An 18,030-nucleotide genomic window follows, 5' to 3' on the forward strand; every position below is an offset into this window, starting at 1 on the left:
CTGCCAAACATGGGGGTTTGAACATTGAGTTTGCATTTTTGACATGATGTATTTCCAAGCAAAGATATTTCCCCAAAATTTCTCATAAAACGTGCAAATATATAATGCAGTATGTACTTGTAACTCAATTCTGTATAAAATATTTACATAATTTTACATCTTATTGGAATCGTATCCATTTTTCTTCACATGTGACATGTGAACAAAGAGTTGGAGCTACTGGCACTGATTCTATCTCATCGATGTCCAAGGACAAGAGGCTAAGGACTGTGGCCTTTCCCCATCAAGTCTGTGGTGGCTGCACCCAGCTTTGGTATATTACGCAGCACATAGTCTGGGACTTTGCAATGTGCCAATTTGCAGCATTCACCAACTTCCCGAGGGACTTTTTATGAGGGACCGGAGATGTGACACGGTGCAATTGAACGGAATGTTATGTGATACTGCTTCCAGACTCTTACTTCAGAATAATAGGCATAGAACATCAACACCTAATTGGTGCTTGTATACCCCATAATCTCTGCATAGTTTGATAGTCATAGAGTGATACAGTATGGAAACAAGCTCTTCGGCCCAACTTGCCCACACTGGCCAACAATGCCCCAGCCTACCATTTACTGTGTAGGTCCTGCCCTTGTTCAACGTCCCAATATGCAACACTTCACACTTCTCTGTATTAAATTCCATCAATCATTCCTTCACCCACCTGGCCAATCGATCCAGATCCTGCTGCAATCTTTCACAACCATCTTCAAAACCACTCACTTTAGTATCATCATTTGATATGGCCACACAAAGGTTAATGACCATTTTGAGTAGATCTCGATGCTTTGCAAGAAGTTTATTCATAGCACTTCTATGAACGAAATCTATATTCATCCTCCAGATGAACTTGAAAACTGGTGCAGGGAATGAAGCACATCTGTGCAATATATAGCAACAGTGAAAACACCAGGTTTCTTGTGTAGAAACAAAGAACTGCAGGTGCTGGTTAATACACAAAAAGACACTGTGTTGGAGTAACTCAGCTGGTCAGGCAGCATCTTTGGAGAACATGGATAGGTGATGTTTTGGGTCATGACCCTTCAGTCTGAATGTCCTGGAATCTCACGATCCAGTTCTTCCCCCAAGTGAGAGAATATATTTCCCACAGCCTCGGTTTCTGCTTCACCTTGGCCTCAGTCAAACCAGTTCTGGTTGCATGCCCAGCCCATCGTGCAAACTAGCTGATGTCCCCACCCCTTCCATGTAATCCAGAGCTGAATGTAATGCTACATAGTGCTCTATGTTTCTCCTGCAAGCAATTTTCAAAGGGACTAGATTATCCAGAAGAGTGGTACAGATATGGGCCATTAGCAGTCTTTCAAAGCACTTCAATATAGTTAATATAAGAGCTACTGGATGGTAGTTATTGAGACGGGTCACTTGGGGACTGAAATGATGGAGGTTTCCTTGCAGCAGGCGTGTTCAGTAGATTATTGAAGATGCTGGTGAAAGACTGGCCAGTTGATTAGTACACAATTTCAGTACACATCCAGGAACACCATCTGGGCCGGCCGGGAGTTTACCCTCGTGAAAGCAGATCTGTCACCATGCTGAATGGGTCAGAGCCAGTGAGGGATGGCGTGTCACATCTTGGTGGAACTTTGTTACCTGTTCGACAAGGAAATAAAAGCATCAAGCTCATCTGGTAGAGGTGCGTTGTTGCCAGAGAACACCCCAATTTTGTCTTGCAGCCCATGATGGTGTTCAGACCCTGCCTCTGTTTAGCTTTCCATTTCATCTGTGTCCTCTGGACCAATCTCAGTTATCGCTGCGTACATTACATTCCTCCTTGCTTTATATCCTACTCAGCTGAGATGGCGGCAGAGGCTGGAATTCTGATAGTTTTTACAGGAGCTACTTCTGCTGTTCTTTGCTGTTGTGTTTCTTTTCATCTGACTGTTAGGCAAGGCGTAGTTTGTGAAAGGTTTTGCAGAGGTGGTCCATCTCCCCTCACAGGTTGCAGCATTTGGCTTGCTGGTAATTTTGTTTCTGGTGATCGTCCTTCCTGCATGTTAGATGTGATTTTTTTGCTTCATATCTTGAATTCCGCTGGTTTAACACATTCTTGTCCTGGGTTTGATAAAGCTCATGCCAATCAAGAAGTAGCATGGCAGGGTGATGATGTTTCCATCTTTGTGAGCTCTCAATTTCACCCTCATAATTCTTATGCTGGACCAGGTCTCCTTTAATTAATTAAATTATCTGACTTTGCTCTTTCTTCCATGGGAATGTGAAGAGAGATACTAGAACGTGGACCAACTTACACATTTTATTTTCTTCTCCGCTTCAATGCTTTGATATTATTTTTGGGGAGTTGAAGGATGCCTTAAGTTGATCAAAGTATCGACTCTGAGGAAAATCTTGCAGGCAGAAAACATCTTCAGACTTCTAACACTTTGCCCAAGTCCTCTCACACTTTTTTCTCTTTGGAGGACCTTGCATGAAACCATGGTGTTTTTTAAGACAGTTATTTGACCCTTCAGGTCATTTGAAAGTCATCAGTAACTTAATTTCAGTTAAATATTTAGCTTTTTTTCTCTTAAGTGTAGGTTTATTATTGTCACTGTACTGAGGTACAGTGCAAAGCTTTTGTTTACAATGCAATCAAATCAGATAATAGTATGCATTAATGTAATCAACCCAGACACACGTACAAAAGATAAATCAAAGAAAAAGATATGGATTTACAAGTAGATAACAGATTTTTTAAAGATTGGGGCAATTATATCAGATGATAGTAGATTCTCCTCTGGGACGAGCATGTAAAGAGTTGCCGCACTCCTGTGCCATCTTGGAAAAGTACTTAGGAGATCTAGCAATATTAAAAAATAAATACATTAATAAACATAGCACAAAAAGTAAGGAAATTTGTGTTTGGTAGATTATTTCTTTGTTGTAACAATGCTTCTTGGCAATGAATCTTATACCGTTGGAAAGCCTGTTTATTTCCCTTTTAAATGGTGCCAGATTTGTAAGGAACATGCATTTGTGGGATGAGCAGCAGAGCTGAGTATGTGGGTTGCGCCCATGAAAAATCTGCCAAATCTTCTCTGCCAATGCCAAACAGCTTATTCTGCCATTGACTCTTGTTCGGTGTTGTTTGGTGGATTGGATGATTGAAGTCTGAAGAAACAAGACATATTGGCAATTTAACAATTTATTCATTTAATAAACAGGAGCCTCAGTAGCGTGTGGAAGAACCATACACAGCCACAACAGCTTGGCACCTCCTCCTCATGCTGGTCACCAGCCTGGTCACACACTGTTGTGGGATGGCATCCCATTCTTCAACCAGCATTTGTCGCAAGTCAGCCAACGTGGTTGTGTTGGTCACTCTGGCACGAACAGCCCGCCCAAGCTGATCCCACAAGTGTTCAATGGGGTTGAGGTCAGGACTGCTGGCAGGCCATTCCATCCTCTCCACTCCCAAATTCTGGAGGTAGTCTCTGAGAAACCCTGCTCTGTGGGGGCGAGCATTGTCATCTTGGAGGATAGAGTTCGGTCACAGACTGTGGAGATATGGGATTGCCACTGGTTGCAGAATCTCATCTCGATATCTCTCTGCATTGAGATTGCCTCCAATGATGACAAGCTTCGTTTTTCCAGTGAGGGAGATGCCGCCCCACACCATCACACTGCCGCCACCAAAAGATGTTACTCTATCGGTGCAGCAATCAGCATAGCGTTCTCCGCGTCTTCTCCACACTTTGACCCTATGATCCAACTGCCGTAGGCAGAATCTGGACTCATCGCTGAACATAACGTTCCAGTGCACGTGTTGCCGACACCAGCGCAAATGGGCCTGACGGTGAAGGGCAGTCATGGCAGGCCTCCTGGCAGCCCTATGAGACCGGAGATCGGCTGCGTGCAGTCTGTTCCGAATTGTCTGGGCAGAGAGCCATCGGCCATATCGTCCTGCAAACCTTGACTGCAAATCTGTAGAAGACGGCATACGGTTCCTAAGTGCTGACAGGGTGAGGAAACGGTCTTCTTCGGGTATCGTCTTCTTGGGACGCCCACTTCGCGGCCTGTCTCTGACATCCCCCGTTATATGGAACTTGGCCTTCACTTTGGAGATGGAACTAGGGCTCACTCCAAATAATGCCGCAACTTGGTTTTGCGGAACACCAGCTTGAAGTTGCCCTATCGCACGGGCCCTATCCAGATCAGTCAAACGTGGCATGCCGATTCTTGGAGCTGACACCTACTGACCACTGTAGCAGGGCCCATGCTCACAGATGCTGCCAATCAGGTGCCAATCAGGCACCTGATTGTCAGCCCCTGGGGGTACCAGAAGCTCAAAACAAGAGTCAATAGCAACAGCAGAATAAGCTGTTTGGCATTGGCAGAGAAGATTTGGCAAATTTTTAATGGGCGCAACCCATATACTCAGCTCTGCTGCTCATCCCACAAATGCATGTTCCTTACAAATGTGGCACCATTTAAAAGGGAAATAAACAGGCTTTCCAACGGTATAAGATTTATTGCCAAGAAGCATTGTTACAACAAAGAAATAATCTACCAAACACAAATTTCCTTACTTTTTGTGCTATGTTTACATGTATCAATACCCCTTTCAGAAAATTTATGGTACAGAAATTTATGTATATATAAATATTTTAATGACTTGTTCGCTCAAATCTGATGATTGTCATTGCAAAACAGGCCGACTGAGCAAGAGTACAACTGCAGGACAGAACGGGGCGTGCAGATTGAAATTGGGTTGAGATTCCACACGCTGGAGATGTCTGCTTCCTCTTCCCTGTAGGGCCCTTGTAAAATTCATCTCTTTGGCTGACTTTTAGGCGTTTGCAAATCACTTTTATCTTGTCATCTACTTTTGTCTCGTTATGTTTTGGTGAAACATCTTGGTAGGTTTTCTTTGATTAAATGAGTTATAAAAATACAGTTATTGCTTGTGAACGATGTAGAAAGGAAGAGCCATTCAGTATTAAGCAGAAAGCCAACATGGAAATGGCATATTTTAGCATGAAATTAACTAGACACTGAAGCAAATGTCTCACGGAGGAATTGTGTTTTGTACAACGCATCTGGTACTCTGGTGGGTAAACTTGAATTGTTGATAAATTTTGATCAGAGCAAGGATTCTATGGTTCGAAGAACAGATTTTATGTTTTGTACCAACATTTCCCAGATAAAAAACATTTGTTCATGTAATCACCTAGACAAACAAAACAGAAGAAAGATTTGAACCTGAAATGTCATCTGTCCATTCCCGCCACATATGCCACCTGACCTGCTTAATTCCTTCAGGTTTATGTTTTAAACAAAACAGCGCTCGCGGTTCAAATTAGATTATAGATTTCAAGACTAGGCCATTTGTTCGATGCAGCATATGTTTTCGCAATGAAGAGAGCATTGGAGTTAAACTGACAGTCATCTGACACCTCTTCTGTGAAGACATTGCACCTGTGTGTGCGTGTGTGTGTCTTAAGGAAGTTGATGATGTAAAGAAGATCATTCACAAAACTGAGTATGGGTATATGTGGTGACTGAAGAATGTTGCTAATATCTAGAATGAAGGCTATTAAACTTTGGGCAGTTCTATAAACATTGGCATAATTTAAAGAAAATGTTATGGAAGGATGGATGGTCAGTTTACAGATCAACCACAATTTCATTGAATGACAGAACTGGCTGCAGAGGATGAATGGCTTCTGTTCCTAGTTTTCTGCAAAAGTCACAATTAGTGCCCACATCTATTATTTCCATCGGTGTGAATAAACTCCCATCAGTATGAAGAAGGGTCCTGATACAAAACATCTGTCCATTTCCCTCCACAGATGCTGCCTCGCCTGCTGAGTTCCTCCAGAACTTTGTTTTTTGCTGAAAATTCCAACATTGGGTTATCTTATGTTTCCTTTATATCGTTATTGGAATAAATTACAGTTATCATGAATGTTCTAAGAGTGTCATTAAATCTTGTTATATGTCCACTACATGATCATTTACCTTCAGTCAGCTCCCCATAAAGTAGCTGCTTGGATATTCTGTCATCAGACATTCACACACATTGAGAATAACAACCGGTATAAGAAGATAACTGCAGATGCTGGGACAAATCGAAGGTTTTTATTCACAAAATGCTGGAGTAACTCAGCAGGTCAGGCAGCATCTCGGGAGAGAAGGAATGGGTGACGTTTCGGGTCGAGACCCTTCTTCAAACAACCGTTGGATTGTCCTGTTTGGCACACAAAGAATGGTGTTCGTTCATATGAAAAAGCTAGAATGGAGAAAGCAAAGAGGAAAAGAGAAACTTGAAAATCAAGAACCACTGATGCTAAAGCATCCCTGCAACTGTGTCACGTGTGAAAGAAACTTCCAAACTCACATTGGTCTAATCTGTGCACATCACATTATGCGGGATGTAGACACGACAAACTGCAAATGCTGGTTCACACAAAAAGACGTAAAGTGCTGGAGTAACTCAGTAGGTCAAGCAACATCTCTAGAGGACATGGACGGGTGACATTTCATGTCAGGACTCTTCAGACTGATTCTCGTTTTGGGTCAGGACCCTTCTTCAGACTGATTGTCGATGGAGATGTCATACTAGATGTCGTGGTCTTATGCGAGGACAAGTAATGAACAAAAAAAAAATCTATTATAAAATTATTGTATGCTTTATTCAAAATCAGAGCTAATTGTAAAACAGGCCATTGTAGCTAAAACATGTAATCAATAATTGCACAATAAATATCTCAGAATGACTTTCAGGGATGTTGACAGACTTAAATTTTTTACATGTTCATAAAATTTAGGTGTCCAGTTCTGAGTGAGGTTATTGACGTAAGTAGTAATAGTTGGTGCAAAAATAGTTTTGAGTTTCCTGATTTTGCATTTACAACATGCTCGGGGACAGATACAATAGGGGCATTTAAGAGGCTTTTAGATAGGCACATAGATTTGCAGGGAATAGAGGGATATGGATTCACTGCAGGCAGAGGAGATTAGTTTAACTTGGCTTCATGCTCAGCATGGACATTGTGGGCTATAAGTCATGTTCTTGTGCTGGGCTGGTCTATGTTGTATGTTCCCAGCCCATTCTCTCCCCTGTCACTTCCAGCGAAACTTTTCATCTCACCTACTATCAATCACTGAATGTGCACCCACTTTCCCTGTATTTCACGAAATAGGTGGCAATCTCCTTTCCATTTTAATTCAATGAATCCACTTGATATGTTTCTATTATAATATTATTATAACCATGATTTGGCAGATAAATATAATTACTTATTTTTAGATATAACTTATCTTTAAATATAAAACGACCAGAATTCATTTGAAATGGTAATAATTTTAAGAGAAAATATGTTTCAGACAATAGACACAAAATGCTGAGTAGCTGAGCGGGACGGGCAGCATCTGGAGAGAAGAAATAGGTGATGTTTCAGATCGAGACCCTTCGTCAGACTGAAGTCGGGGGAGGGAGATACATAGATAAGGAAGTGTGAAGGTGTGAAAACTGGGCAAAGGGAATGGAGTTCAAGGAAAATGTAGAATAGACCACTGTTAGCTGGGAGAAGGTAACAACAAAGCAAACAGAGATAAAAATGTACTCGGAGACAGTGGTCGGAGAACTGGGAAGGGGGAGGGAAAGGGAGGGTTCCTTGAAATTAGCGAAGTCAATGTTCATACCGCTGGGGTGTAAGTTGCCCAAGTGAAATATGAGGTGCTGATCCTCCAATTTGCATTGGGCCTCACTCTGACATTGTAGGATGCCCAGGGCAGAAAGGTAAGTGTAGGAGGAGTTAACGTAGAGGAGGAGTTAAAATATTTAGCAATCGGGAGATCAGGTTTAAGCAGACTGAGTGGAGGTGTTCAACAAAACTATCGCCAAGCCTGCATTTGGTCTCGCTGATTTATAGGAGCCCGCACCTGGAACAGCAGATAGAGTAGATGAGGTTGGAGGAGGTGCATGTGAACTTCTGCCTTACCTGAAAAGACTTTAGGGGTCCTTGGACGGAGTCGACGGGGGGGGGGGGGGAGGTAAAGGGACAGGTGCTGCATCTCCTGCGCTGACAGGGGAAAGTACCTGGGGAGGGGATGATTTGGGTGGGAAGGGACGAGTTAACCAGGGAGTTGCGGAGGGAACGGTCTGCGGAAAGTGGAAAGGGGTGGAGATGGGAAGAAGTGGCCAGTGGTGAGATCCCGTTGGAGGTGGCGAAAATGTCGGAGGATTATGAGTTATACACGTCGGCTGATGGAGTGGAGGTTGAGGATAAGGGAGACTGTCCCTGTTACGACTGGGGGGAGGAGGAACAAGAGCGGAGCTGCGGGATATCGAGAAGACCCTAGTGAAGGCCTCATTTATCATGGAAGAGGGAAACTCCCGTTCCCTAAAGAATAAATGCATCTCTGATGTCCTGGTAAAGAATGAGGACAACTGTTCTCCCAGCCAACAATGATCTATTCTACATTTTCCTTGCTCTCCATTCCCTTTGCCCTGTTTTCACACCTTTACACTTGCTTATCTATATTTCTCCCCCCTGACGTCAGTCTGAAGAAGGGTCTCGAAACGGCACCCATTCCTTCTCTCCAGAGATGCTGTCTGTCCCGCTGAGTTACTCAAGAATTGTGTGTCTATCTTCGGTTTAAACTAGCATCTGCAGTTCCTTCATACAAGTTTCAGACAATCCTTGTTTGTACAGTGTGTCAAACACCTTGCAGCCTGTATATGACATCATAACGAGAATTACACACAGCCCTTCTGCCTCCTCTTGTCAACCACGGCTTAGTAACTGAAACTTTAGCTGTGTATTCCTGTTTTCCGACATTTTTATGTGTTAGAAATCTAAAAACATCAGATTTTGGGTGACGTTACAGATTTGATTCTAGAGCCTTTATTGACTGAACTTGCCTCCAATTTCACGAATAACTACACTACTGTTTATTACCAGCAGGGAGACTAAACAGACTGCTGAGAAAAGGTATACAGATAAGACGGTAAAGGTATCTTCTAAATCGATGCAGGTGATTACAAAAACACATATATACACACAATGAAATACATTTTACTCACAGTTCATTTGTCTGTGATGAAATACAACCCTCCCATTTATGGCAGCCATTCCCATAGTGCTGTGCACTTTCTTGCCACGGAGCCATATTGAGTAGGGATTCTTTATAAACAGGCTGAATGGGACGCGAAGGGTTTTTTATTTTCCTTATCCTGTCATTTTGAATGAGGTTACAGGCCACACACCAGTTTAAACATTCCACGGCGAAGGAGCAAATGATTTTTTATTACCGGTGCGCAGAGAAGGTAATCAAGTCTACTCAATTGCGGGGAAAGTCCTCCGTGACAACTCTGCATCCACGCACAGTAAACGGCGTTTTTGGGGGCACCAAAAGTGGACAGACGGGATGGAGATTTATTTCACTGCCGAACGTTGATACATTTCGTTGCAATGTTTCCATTGTGTTCCCGGAGATCTCGTGTTGCTCATTTCGAGGCGAGGCGTTCCATTTTAGAATGTTTTGGATTTTGTTGTGGTGTGAAATTGACACAACTGCCTGGTAACCAGGTTTGTTGCTATCAGGCCGGCCTTCCCTCACTATGTAGTCGAAAAATTATATTTGTGATTGTTCTCCCCTCTACAACTTTAATTAAAACCTCGCAACATATTTGACTTGCAATCCTTTTATTCCCTGACAAGGTAGACTTGTCTTCCGGATCTATTTTTCGAATAGTGCGTGCTCTTCAAATTTGATGTGTGTAGTTTATAGTCGTAGACGTAGCACAACTCTTTTCGTGAGTGCCGGGAACTTTTTCGAAGGGTTTGGACCGGCTAGTTGAACACCTCGGGAATTACATGTGTGAGCTTTGAGCTAATCACGGACGTCGTTTACCAACTGGTGTTTAATTTACCAGTGTCCGAGAAGGGGGAACAAATCGTGATTTGTGCGAGCGTTTGGACTTGTAAATTTTCTTCCTGGAGTTTGGAAAGTAAGATTGTTACATCTCCAGTTCTGGACATTGGCTATTATTTATTGAACTTTTCATTTCTATTTGCGACTGGATTGCGTTCATTCTCTGACACCGTCTTGTTTTATTTCACTTTTGTATTGTTTTGTGGGAATGTAATCGTAAAATATTGACAAGAGACATTTTAGGATTTCCTCTTTGCTTCTTTAATGTAACCATACCATTGAAGGTAACTATACCATTGCATCGTACAACTGAATACACGATTAATTATTCACTGTCTATGATTATTCATGATGTAGAAGTTTCCATTATAAAGATAGTAATAGGAATTTAGAATGCAAAAAGGTATACCATACCATATGTGTGCAGAAATATAGATTTTTCACATTATGGTAGGAAATCCTAATTTTAAAATGCTTCCTCATTTTAAGCATTTGGTGGCGATGGTAAGGCTTGAGAGAGATGTTTGACAATAGACAATAGACAATCACTCAGAGTTCCAATAATATAAAAGTAGAGCAAGAATCAGAAAATTAAACTGATGAGAATGGAAGGGTGACATGAGATAGGGGCAGAATATAATGAAAGAACGGCGAGCTGATAGTTTTCTTTTAGTCTGGTTAGATCATATAGAATAGAGTTGCACAATAGTGGCATTGAGCCCAATAAACTCCTGAGAGTTGAATTGTCTAATAGATAACATAAGCAATAGAAATGGCACCGATTATTCCTGCAGCTTCCCTTGCTGCTTTTTCAAAGTTTATTCCACTTTGATTACCAAACTCTGCTACGTAAATTTATCTCAGCAGTGATGGGATTAGAAGTTGTACAGTTGGCCTTTGCACACAAACAAAAATTGTATTTGGCTCCTGCTCCTGTTTGGTATATTGTGGCATCATCTGAGTGTGTAGTTGCATTAGGTTCTGCCCTGACTTTAATAGTTCTGCAGCCTGCATGGATCCTACTACACTGCATCACTTGCTGACATGCAGCTGAGGCATTGCAGTGCTCAGTCACCAGTCTCACTTGAGGAGCAGGAAGGAATAATATCAATGACTGCTTTATTTTGGAAAGATCTGTGAAGTAATTTTTCTGCATTTGGCTCTAATGTTTGAGCTCTATCAGTTCAATTTCAGAACAAACCACTGCATTGCATAAATGAGTGACCTAGTGCTATGTTTACCAGATTTGTTGTATGGAAGTACCTGGGTAATGAGATGAAACCAGAGTGTAGTGTGAAAGTACAATGTATCATCCAAGCTCAACAATATAGTGAGACGTAAAATTTTATCTTTGTTGCCACTGATTTACAGATATTTAGCATCTGAACCCAATGTTAAAAAGACAAAAGAAAACACTAGGGCTGGAGTAACTCAATGGGTCAGACAGCATCTCTGGAGGACATGGATAGGCATTGTTTCAGGTCAGGACCCTTCTCAGGCTGATTATAGTGGAGGGGGGAGATAGAGGTGGACAAAGCCTGGCAAATGATAGGTGGATACTGGTGCATGGGGGTTGAAAGGCAGATAGGTGGACAAAGGTTAGAGGTGAAAAAGAGACAAAAAGGTGTCATATAAGGAGAAAAGAAGAGGGGAATATAATGCCAGAGAGAAAGATATAGAGGGGGGGGTGGAATGTGATGGGAGAAATGGATGCACACCAGGGTGGGAAGGACGGAAAAAAAGGCGAGCATTAGCTAAAATTGGAGAAATTGATGTTCACACTGTTTGGTCGTAAGCTACTAGAGTGGAATATTAGGTGCTGTTCCTCCAGTTTCCAAATGGCCTTACTCTGGCATTGGAGGAGGCCAAGGATAGAAAGGTTAGGAATGGGAGTTAAAATATTTAGCAAGGAAAGGGTGAATCCAGTAAGCCTAGGCAGACCAAGTGCAGTGCTCGGCGAAACAGTTATCTAGTGTGCCCTTGGCCTCACTGATGTACAGGAGGCCACATTGGAAGTGCTGAATGCAGTAGATGAGTTTCAAGGAGGTGCATGTGAGCTTCTGTCTCACCTGGAAAGGCAGCTGGGGTTTCCTGGGTGGATAAGAGGGCAAACCTAAAATTACGCTGACTTCAAATAGATATTCTTTTCTCCCCGAGAAATATATACCCAATTTTCTTCTTTTTTTCCTTTGGCTACATTGGTCGAAATAAATGATGAATATGTGAATTTTAATATTTAGGCCATCAGACATGTTTTTGTTCAACTGACAATGTAGAAAAAAAAGTGGGATAACTGCTCCTATAGGAATGGGATTGAAGTTTATCTGAGGATATTTTGGGAGGGGCAGTGCGATTAGCTTAATTTTGCAGAGATTTGTAATATAGTGGATTTTAAAGTTAAAATACCATCTGTAAAATACCATGTTCTTAAATACATTTTAAAAAACCCAAATATAATGCAAATATATTTGTGAATATTGCTAAATTTAACAAAGATTTGAGTTGTAATTGTGATAGAGTAGTATAGTCAATGATTTAGTCTCTGGTGAGTAGACTGGTGACCTGAAGGGTTACTTCCCATTTTAAATTTATGTATAATTATAAAATTATGTAGTTAGATGGTGGAATCTTATCCTTGCCTCATTGATTTGAATTATGCATCCTGTTATATAGAATAGATCAGGACTGAGAAGCCAGTTACATAGAAGAGGATAGAGGTACCATTGCCTTTTATAGTAAGTAATCACTTTATAATGAGATATTAGAAATGTGTAGAATAGGTTATTTTTAATGAATGCAATTGAAGATGCTGGATATAGTGCAATTGCTCTGGCCAATTTTATTCTGCAATTGCAACAATCAATCACACCACTTGTATTTCAAGTGTTGATATTTTACAAAATTAATCCAAGTAATGTGACAAAGGATTGAGGATACGAATTTGAAATTAGTATTTAAAATGAAATTAGATTATGTTGCTTTGTAGATAAATGGAATTGACTACCATTATATAATGTGCATTGTAAATATATGTTACTACTCATCCCTTCCCTCCAGTTAAATTGATTCCTTTTCCTTGAATTCCAGTAAAAATCAGTTGTGGCGTTGGTGTACGTTTTAATTAGGAATAAACTCATTTCCGTCCTTTTGTTGAATTCAGCAATCTGAATTTTTCTTAGATTATGAGCTTGTTTGCACACTGGAACAGTGTCAAATCTATTCTTTAATAGGATTTCATTTTCTGATTCATTGTATCTTTTGCTTGTGTGTATCTGGCCCTGTGACTGAGTGACCAATTTCGTACTATTTATCTACTGTAGGACTGGCGCAAGGTGATGCTGCAGTGGCCGGTACAGGCTAGGGAGTGTTTCCTTTTTAACAAGCAATCCCATATTCAAAATAATAGATATAGATTGCAGAAAATTTGCATTTAAATAAGTGAGAGATTCTGTGAATCTGCAGAGTAACTTAACTCTGATAACAAAATCCAGCTGTTTGCCTTATTCTGTGATGACACTTTCAAAAGTTGTTCGGGCAATTTGTTTCGAGTATTATTTTCTGGCTAGCCACAATGTGCTTCATGAAATAGTTTTCATTTTAACAGGCTTTCAGTAACAACATACTATTTAGGTGCAGTCTTTAATACTTTGTGGAATTACAAACCAGGAGCATTCTTGTAGTTCTGAGGTGAAAAGGAGACATAAATGGAGTCAGCTAAGAGGTGGAGGGAAGGACCTGGGTGGAAGGGAATTGTGCTTTTCATTTGGCTGGGGATGGAAAGGAAAACATGGAGATATTTTTCATCTATGCTTGCATCTAGGATTTGGGAATTTAGGTATATAAAACTTCTAAGAGGCATTGGTAGATACGCTGAGAGGCAGACAGAACCACCTCAGGATGGAAAATATAAAATATTAGACAACAGAGCTAATAAGAGGGGCAAAGTTTAAAGGAGATGTGTGGAGCAAGTATTTTACACTGAGGGTGATGAGTGGCTAGAACACACTGCATGGAGTGATAGTGGAAGCAGAGGCTACTGCGGTGTTTAAGATACTTTTGGATAGGTACATGGATATGTAGAGAATAAATTATGTGCAGGCAGATATCTTAGTTTAGTTTATTGTCATGTGTACTGAGGTACAGACAAGCTTTTGTTGCGTGCTAACCAGTCAATGAAAGGACAATACATGATTACAATCGAGCCATTCACAGTGTACAGATGCATGGTAAACGGAAACTTTATCTTGGCCTTGTGTTTAGCATGGACATTGTGGGCCACAAGGCCTGTTCCTCTGCTGTACTCGTGTATGAATCCCTCAACCCCACCCTCTCCAATCGTTAATGGGACAGACCGGGCTGTTGTTAGAATAGATAGATGCCAACATTATCCTGTACTCTTTGCTGTTCCGATATAGTTTTGCAAGAAAGAAGATGGTGAGAGCAAACAAGATAAAAAACAAGAATCAATTCTGAAATAGGTACAAAGTGGTAAATGTTGTTTCTATGATTCAATATTTGTGCAGAGTGAATTAAACATTTCTAGATAGTATGTTGTTGAATGATTGAGGACTGGTATTGAGCAAACAGGGTGGACACAATGTGGCTGCCTTGCTAGAAGAGCTTAAAAAGCAGAGAATTTGGAATTGCATTCCACTTGAAAAGAGAGATTGGATACAATTTTATAAAAATCTTTAACTTAGTAAAGGGAATACACCGAATGGAAAATAGGTGACTATATGTGACTCTCGTGACTGGGAGCACCCGGTGTAGTGAGGCCTTGAAGTGCAACACGGTGAAGTTAGTGATTTGAAGTACAGGCTTTCACAAATTTTAATACCAGGTTCAATAAGGTTTAGATTTTTTAGATTTAGATTTAGAGATACAGCGCGAAAACAGGCCCTTCGGCCCACCGAGTCCGCGCCGCCCAGCGATCCCCGCACATTAACACTATCCTACACACACTAGGGACAATTTTTACATTCACCCAGTCAATTAACCTACAAACCTGTACGTCTTTGGAGTGTGGGAGGAAACCGAAGATCTCGGAGAAAACCCACGCAGGTCAAGGGGAGAACGTACAAACTCCGTACAGACGGAGCCCATAGTCAGGATCGAACCTGAGTCTCCGGCGCTGCATTCGCTGTAAGGCAGCAACTCTACCGCTGCGCCACCGGGGATAAAGACAAATGTATAAGATTACAGGTGTGATGGCATAGAAGGCAAATATCAACACAGAAGTGGTCTGAAATTGAATCATAACTTCCATGTGGAAGGTGGAAATGCACCTACACCAGGGGGAGTCACTTAAGCACAAATGAGCCTGAGTATCACAAACTTTCTATTGAAAATGGTATTTTCTAGGAAATATAAATCAGAATTACTTGCACATACCTCATTAGTGCAAGACTAAAGAAAGTATTTTCTAAAGGCTGGACTTGCTACACCATTTACGAGTAATTCTTGTAACAAACTACAAATATTAGTCACTACATGCGGCATGCACCAACAGCCATTGTAGTTTACACTGAAATGACTAGCTACTGCTTGGGCACCTCTCTACCGCTGTTCTGCTTCAGTTGTTTTCTGAGTATATTCAGAAAATTCCATTTTAACCTTGTTTTACAGTCAAAGTGTAGAAACAAAGAACTGTAGATGCTGGTCGACAAAAAAAGACCCAAACTGCTGGAGTACCTCAGCAGGTCAGGCAGCATCTCTGGAGAACATGGATAGGTGACGTTTCAGCTCGATGGCCCTTCTTCAGACTGATTGTAGGAGGGGGAAAGAAATGTGGAAGAGAGAAGGGGCAGGACAAAGCCCCGTATCCCTTGATTCTGTTAGCCGTCAGAGCTATATCCAACTCTCTCTTGAATTGACCTCCACTGCCTTCTGTGGCAGAGGTCACCTAGCCATGGATTCCATTTGCATTCTCATGGTGACCATGACATGTACAAGCTGGCAAGTCATTTGTTCTCTATACAGTTATTTTTGGGATGTGAATGATGCTATGTAAATACAGAATATATTCCTACTTTGAACTAAGCAAAGGGCCACATAATTGCGAAAGAGCAACTGATTTCTGCTTAATATTCCCTCTCGTTGTTGTTCTGAACTGTTGATTGCTGGGTCTGACAGATAGTTTTCCTGATTGTATTTTACTTCTATCCTACCTATTTTTGATTTATAATAGGTTAAACTTAAATGTTTCTAAGCATTAGGAGTAATGGTTGTAGTAGCAATTTTATGGCGTAGGTACCTCTAGGCATACTTTGAAGCTGCTGATCACATTACATGATGCCGGCCTGATGTTGAGTATTCGTGGGCTCCCAACTGGCTTATGTTTATGTGTGGTCTAGAATGACTCTAGTTTTGCCTTCAATCATAATTGCATTAAATGACTCCCTTGAACCTAAGGAGTTTGCTGGTGAAGTAAATCGACCTAAGCAAATCTGGTGAGGCAGATTATAGTGGACAGAGCCACCCACTGTCACTGCCAGGCTGCCAACGTCACGCCCGGCCTGCTCTGCCTCCCGGGCTACTTCCAGCCAGGGCTGCTGATGCTGGCCTGCACCGCCTTCACGGCCGGCCCACCAGCCACCACCACGGCCGGCCCACCAGCCACCACCGCAGCTGACCCACACGGCCACCACCACGGCCGGCCCACACAGCCACCGCCCACCGCCGGCCCACACGGCCACCGCCCACCGCCAGCCCAGATAGCCACCACCACAGCCGGCCCACACAGCCACCACCGCAGCCGGCCCACCAGCCACCACCGCGACCGGCCCACATGGCCACCACCATGGCCACCCCACGCAGCCACCACCGCCGGCCCACACAGCCGGCTGGCCCAGGCGGCCACCACAGCCGGCCCACACAGCCACCACCGCAGCCGGCCCCCACAGCTTCTTTGGCAGCGCCTGCTGCTAATGATCCTTAAATGCACTCCGGCTGCCTGGGGGCCGTAACCAATGACCCTTCTGCTCTTCCTCCCACCAACTGACCTGAATTCCAGTCCTAGTTCCTGACCGAGAATCTGAACAAGGTCTTGAACCGAAATGTCACCAATCCATGTTCTCCAAAGATGCTGCCTGATCTGTTGAGTTACACCAGCACCTTGTAACCAGCATCTGCTGTTCTGTTACTACTACTTGTGCAATAATATTCTATTACTTGGTATTCCCTCACTCAGTTATAGTGCACAATCGGCAATAACGCACACCATTCTTCCCCTCCCCCCCCCCCCCCCCCCCCAACTATAGTCTGTTATAATGGGGGTTTGCTGTACATTTATTTATCTGGTTAATATCTGGTGCACATGACAAATAAACACTCTAATATCAGTGGTAATGCTTTGTAAATTGCTACATAACATAATCTTGCCTTCACACATTAATATCAGGTAATAAATGATCTTCATGCAAATTGGACATTGTCAGCAACTGAAGTAACCTGTAGGATGACAGTTGTGATTTAGTATTGATATATATATATATATATTTGTCCATAATTGAGATCTCATTATTTTGGAAGCATAATTTGAGTTTTTTCTCTCTCTCTCTCTGCAGGAATGCGAATTAGTAAAGGCTGCAGGGTGAATGGGAGTTCATATCCTCAACTGGCCGACGGTGTTACCTGCTGTGTTGCTGCTGCTTCCCTGCTCAACTCCTGCAGTCGTGCGCATCCCGTGGAACTATGGACCAAGAATATGAGCGGAGGCTTCTTCGACAAACACATTTCCAAAATGTCTCAGAAAATATGCTTGCTCCGGTGAGTGAAGCAGTAGGTTCTGCAGCGAGTTGTAGATCAATATTGTACTGCTACATATAACCCTTGTGCTGGTGGATTGATCTTTAAAACATGGGTCTCTGGCGCATCATTGAACATGAGAAACGGAAGCAAGGTGTAGGCCTGTCAGTCCTGTGAGCCCCCTCTGCCTTTGGATCAGGTCATGGCCGATTTATTAAATGAAAGATACAGCACGAAAACAGGCCTTCAGCCCACCGAGTCCATGCTGACCATCGATCACCCGTTCACTCTAGTGCTATGTTATCCTACTTTCTCATCCATTCCTTACACATTCAAGGCAACGTA

General features: G+C 42.3%; 1 protein-coding gene across 4 annotated transcripts in view; it reads left to right on the forward strand.

Moving 5' to 3' along the window:
* Nucleotides 1-18,030, forward strand: part of LOC144598385 (fizzy-related protein homolog) — a 53,396-nt gene that overhangs the window by 420 nt on the left and 34,946 nt on the right. Inside the window, exons 1-3 of one of the 4 annotated variants that reach the window (XM_078408506.1) lie at nucleotides 9,832-10,015; nucleotides 12,613-12,674; nucleotides 17,505-17,706. In XM_078408506.1, the coding sequence (XP_078264632.1) occupies nucleotides 17,632-17,706 (75 nt within the window). In that variant the 5' untranslated portion in view covers nucleotides 9,832-10,015; nucleotides 12,613-12,674; nucleotides 17,505-17,631. Of the gene's footprint in view, nucleotides 1-9,154; nucleotides 9,332-9,831; nucleotides 10,016-12,612; nucleotides 12,675-17,504; nucleotides 17,707-18,030 lie in introns of those variants that run through there. The other 3 variants (XM_078408504.1, XM_078408505.1, XM_078408507.1) reach the window with 3 other exon arrangements.

This window comes from Rhinoraja longicauda, chromosome 11 (genome assembly GCF_053455715.1).
Source record: "Rhinoraja longicauda isolate Sanriku21f chromosome 11, sRhiLon1.1, whole genome shotgun sequence".
In the NCBI taxonomy this organism is placed as follows: domain Eukaryota; kingdom Metazoa; phylum Chordata; class Chondrichthyes; order Rajiformes; family Arhynchobatidae; genus Rhinoraja; species Rhinoraja longicauda.